The sequence below is a fragment of the Morone saxatilis genome, unplaced genomic scaffold (genome assembly GCF_004916995.1).
Source record: "Morone saxatilis isolate NCDOM2014 unplaced genomic scaffold, NCSU_SB_2.0 Contig2, whole genome shotgun sequence".
Lineage (NCBI taxonomy): Eukaryota > Metazoa > Chordata > Actinopteri > Moronidae > Morone > Morone saxatilis.
In genome coordinates this window covers 313,272-317,270 of record NW_023339762.1, presented here as the reverse complement: position 1 = coordinate 317,270, position 3,999 = coordinate 313,272, and the positions used below count along the sequence as shown (strand labels likewise).

Sequence of the window (3,999 nt, the reverse complement as noted above, 5' to 3'; positions counted from 1 at the left end):
CAACTTGGCAGACTCCATGGAAGGCGACCTGCAGCATCTGTAGATAAAGACATCTCATTCGTAGGTAACAAAAACACGATTCCTATTTTCAGATGACTATACAATAAAGAACACATAACTATAAATATTATATTCAATTTCTGACAATAGATGCTTACTGTTACACACGGAACCTTTAAGTTGTGTTTTTACAGTAAGAAAGAGACAAGTATCTGCAACAGGCTCAAATACATAAAGCTCATTCATCTAAAGTTTTCTGACAACTTAAAAAACTCCATTTGCTGATGGAGATTGTGCAATGCATTCAAATACTTTGGAAAAAGCGACTGACTGGACCTTTAGTTTAAAATTGTTTTGTCAATTGCTGTCCAAGGTCAAGAATGAATGTGCCAAGCTTAAAGAGTAAGAATGTATTCCTCAAATTCTGACAGTGTCCTCCAGCCCTAGATATGGCAAACTCTGAAGCGGTGGGTTTGCAATGTCTAACATTGTCTCTATTCCATCTCGCCTTGCGTTCCTACACAGCAGTGATTAATTAAGCAGATATACCCAAGAAGAAAAAAAAAATCACAACACAGAAGGCAGGCAGAGAATTATCAGGTGGCGTTATGTATGAAGAATAAACCGTGTTTGATGTGGAGAACAAACACATTCCCTGCAGCTGTACATAGCCTGTTTCTCACACACACACACACCAGCAGACGATTGAAAAACAAGGAAGGACAGCCAACAGGTAGAGCAGTCTATCTTCATCCCGAGCTGTTCTGAGTTCCAGTGAGGGGTTAAGAGAAGCAGGGGTTCAGAAATCCACTTACTTGTCTTACCTTTCTTGGTTATGATAATGCGCAACAGAGGATTGGCTGACGAGACTGCTTTGTGGAAGTTGTCGTCATTGTTGATTGGAAGGAGGTCTCCATGGACATCGGCGTATCCCAGCAGCACATCGACACCGGGGATACGATGGATGGTTTGGAGGAGGCGGTAGAAGTCCTGAAAGCCACCTGGGCCATTCCTCTTCAGAGCGAAGCGACGGTATTCTGCCTCAAACTGAAGAAGATAATGGACAGACATCAGGTGGTGTTTCCCCCTAGGATATTTCCCAGTTCTGAATGGGACAGGATCAACTTGTAATTTAATACAGCTGAGATAATCGAGATTACTCTCGCTGTTTTCCAGGGGATGGTAACATTTACAGATTCACTGTAACCAGCATAAAAGTTCCACAAGTGATAACCTTGATTAAAAAAGTGTGCAGCAGATAGAATTTGGGATGAATCATCAACACCTTTGAATTATGACCTGTAATATTAACCAGGTGTCACATGCATGATAAAGGTGCAAGTGCATAGTAAAATGTTGATTGATATTTCCTGACCATCAGGATTGCATTCTGCAATTATGTTTCTGGAATTACACATTTGAATTATTAATGCATTTTCATTTCATCAGTGGTGGTATTATAGAAACTTTCTATCTTAAGTCTTAATATAGGGAAAGTCCAACATAGGTTTGTCCCCAATTTGGTACAAACTAATCCTAACCATCTTCAGGGATCCTATCTTATCTTCATCATATCTTCTCTCAGGTTAGGAAAACACAAATCCAACATCACTTCAACTTCTGTCTGTTACTGAACCTACTTTTCTCATCTCACCAAGCAAAACATTTTTTTGGAACTGTTGATTTTTCTCTTTCAAAGATACTGCAGCATACATTGTAACATACAAAAAAGTGGAGCAAAACCATAATGGGCACTTAACTTCAAGACAGATGGGTTAGAGGTAACATCTGTAGAGAAATCCAAAGTTGTTCTTTTTGGTAAACTGACAACAAAGCTAACTCCGGAGAGTTTTAAGAGAGAGAATGGGCTAAATTTGGCATGTTGGCATTCTGTTGGTTGTGTAAATGTAATAAAAGAGAAAACACATGTATTAAAAAAGTTAACAAACACTACCTGGTGGAAGTTAAAGTAAGGACAGCTTAAAGGTTATCCTAAAGTTAGGAGAGTTAATTTCTGATCTTGGGAAGCTAGGATGCTTGTGTAATTCATCTGTAATGGCGTTTTGCTAAATCAGGTAATAACCCTATTTACCATGGTTACCAAACATTTAAAATAGGTCCTGGAAGTTAGTTTAAGTGTCTGTAAAATGGACACTGGACCTGGACTTCAGATCAGTGTATATGATAGAATAGTGGTATCAGAGCGGCTATGGCTCAGAGGCAGAGCAGGTCCTCCACTAGTCGGAAGGTTGTTGGTTTGATCCCCGGCTGCATGTCGAAGTATCCTCCTCCAAGATACTGAATCCCAAATCGCTCCTGATGCTGTGTAATTGGTGCGTGAATGTGAATGAATGACTTAGTTTCCGTTTGATGGACTTTGTGAATGTGGCGTGTAGTGTAAAAGGGCTTTGAATGGTCGGCCTAGAAAGGCACTATACAAGTACAGGACCATGTGCCAGAGGCCACAAAATATTTGTTTTTACTGACAATTTTCTCCTGGCACCATCAGCTAGGCACGCTTCAATACGTTGTAAGAATGGATGAGATTTAAAGATGAAAGCCTGTACTGTGCTACTTACTTGTTGTCATCCCAGTCAACATGTGTGAAATCTGGAATCAGTCAATTCCTTCTTTTTTTATTTGTCTAAAAATCTATTTTGAGATCACAGTGACCTTTGACCTTTGAGTCAAAAGTATCACCAGTACATTGTCTGACCAGCTGTGAAATAGAGTCACAATCTTCTGTTCCTGAGTTATGGTGTTGAATAACTGAACAAAAATGTGATATTCCAGGACATTATGATGACCTTTGACCTTTTGGATACAAACGTCATCACTTCATTGCTGTATCCCATTAAACATCTATGTGAAATTTCAGTTATGACCAAACACATGTTCATCAAGGTCATTTTGAGGTCATAGTGACTTTCGACCTTTGAGTCAAAAGTTAATTCACTGTCCTACCAAATGCGAAATATGATTAATTCTTAAGACAAAAAGGAATTTTGTAAGGGTACAGTGACCTTGAGCTTTGACCACCAAATTGTAATCAGTTCATGTTTGAGTCCAAGTGGACATTTGGGCCAAATTTAAAGACAATGCATTCACAAGAATGGGGCATACGGACAAACGGACAACCTACTTCAATACTAATACTAGTTGCTTTCTCTCTCTTCACCATGTTTGCAGTCATAAACGCTCTCCGCCACAGCTCCAGATTATCCCAGAGGAGCAGATACAGGTTAGCTGCACTGGCTGGCTAACAAGTAGCACAAAGTTCACTTAGATTAGCATGCAGATCACAGTAAAAAACAGTGAGCCCTGTCTCTGGGCACAGTGTTTTTCCTTCATGCCTGTATGACATGCAAGGTTAGACAGCCTTGCCCTGCTGCGTAAAAATGGCAAACAATTGTGATGAATGCACACAATCACTATTTCCCAGAGCCCACATCGAAGTCTTCAGATTGCTTCTTTTGTTCAACCATGAGTCCAAAACCCAAAGTCTCTTCATTTCCTGTCATAAATAACAAAGAAAAGCAGCAAATCTTCACATTGGAGAAGTTGGGAACAACAAATGTTTGAATGTTTTAATTATTGAAAAGGTTCATAAAATTATTCATTATCAAAATAGTTGGAAACTCATTTTCTTTCGATTGACTAATCATTGCAGCTCTACTGAAAAATTCAACATCATTCACCCTATTCATTTTTAAGACCTGTCAACATCATATGACAAGACATTTTAAAATAAGACATTTTAATTAAGATGATTGGATTGGAGACTTTTTAAGACCCTGCAAACACCCCGTAACAAAAGAAGCCAAATTCTCTAACAGGAATGTAAATATATCTGACCAGACAGTTAAAGAACAATGAATTGTAATATCAATCCTGTCACAGTTGATGCTGTGACACTTGGGGGTGTGTTCTTTGTTTTTTTGTTTCTCCTGTGGTTCTGTGTGTGGGTGTGTTATGCCTGGCAGTGACCTGATCACCTGG

At 39.2% G+C, this 3,999-nt stretch overlaps 1 protein-coding gene across 1 annotated transcript in view; it reads right to left on the bottom strand.

The window, feature by feature from the left end:
* The window catches only part of pard6a (par-6 family cell polarity regulator alpha), a 26,061-nt gene that overhangs the window by 19,787 nt on the left and 2,275 nt on the right, over positions 1-3,999 (bottom strand). The window contains exon 2 of the mRNA XM_035665854.1: positions 825-1,047. Within this exon, the coding sequence (XP_035521747.1) occupies positions 825-1,047 (223 nt within the window). The remainder of the gene's footprint in view (positions 1-824; positions 1,048-3,999) is intronic.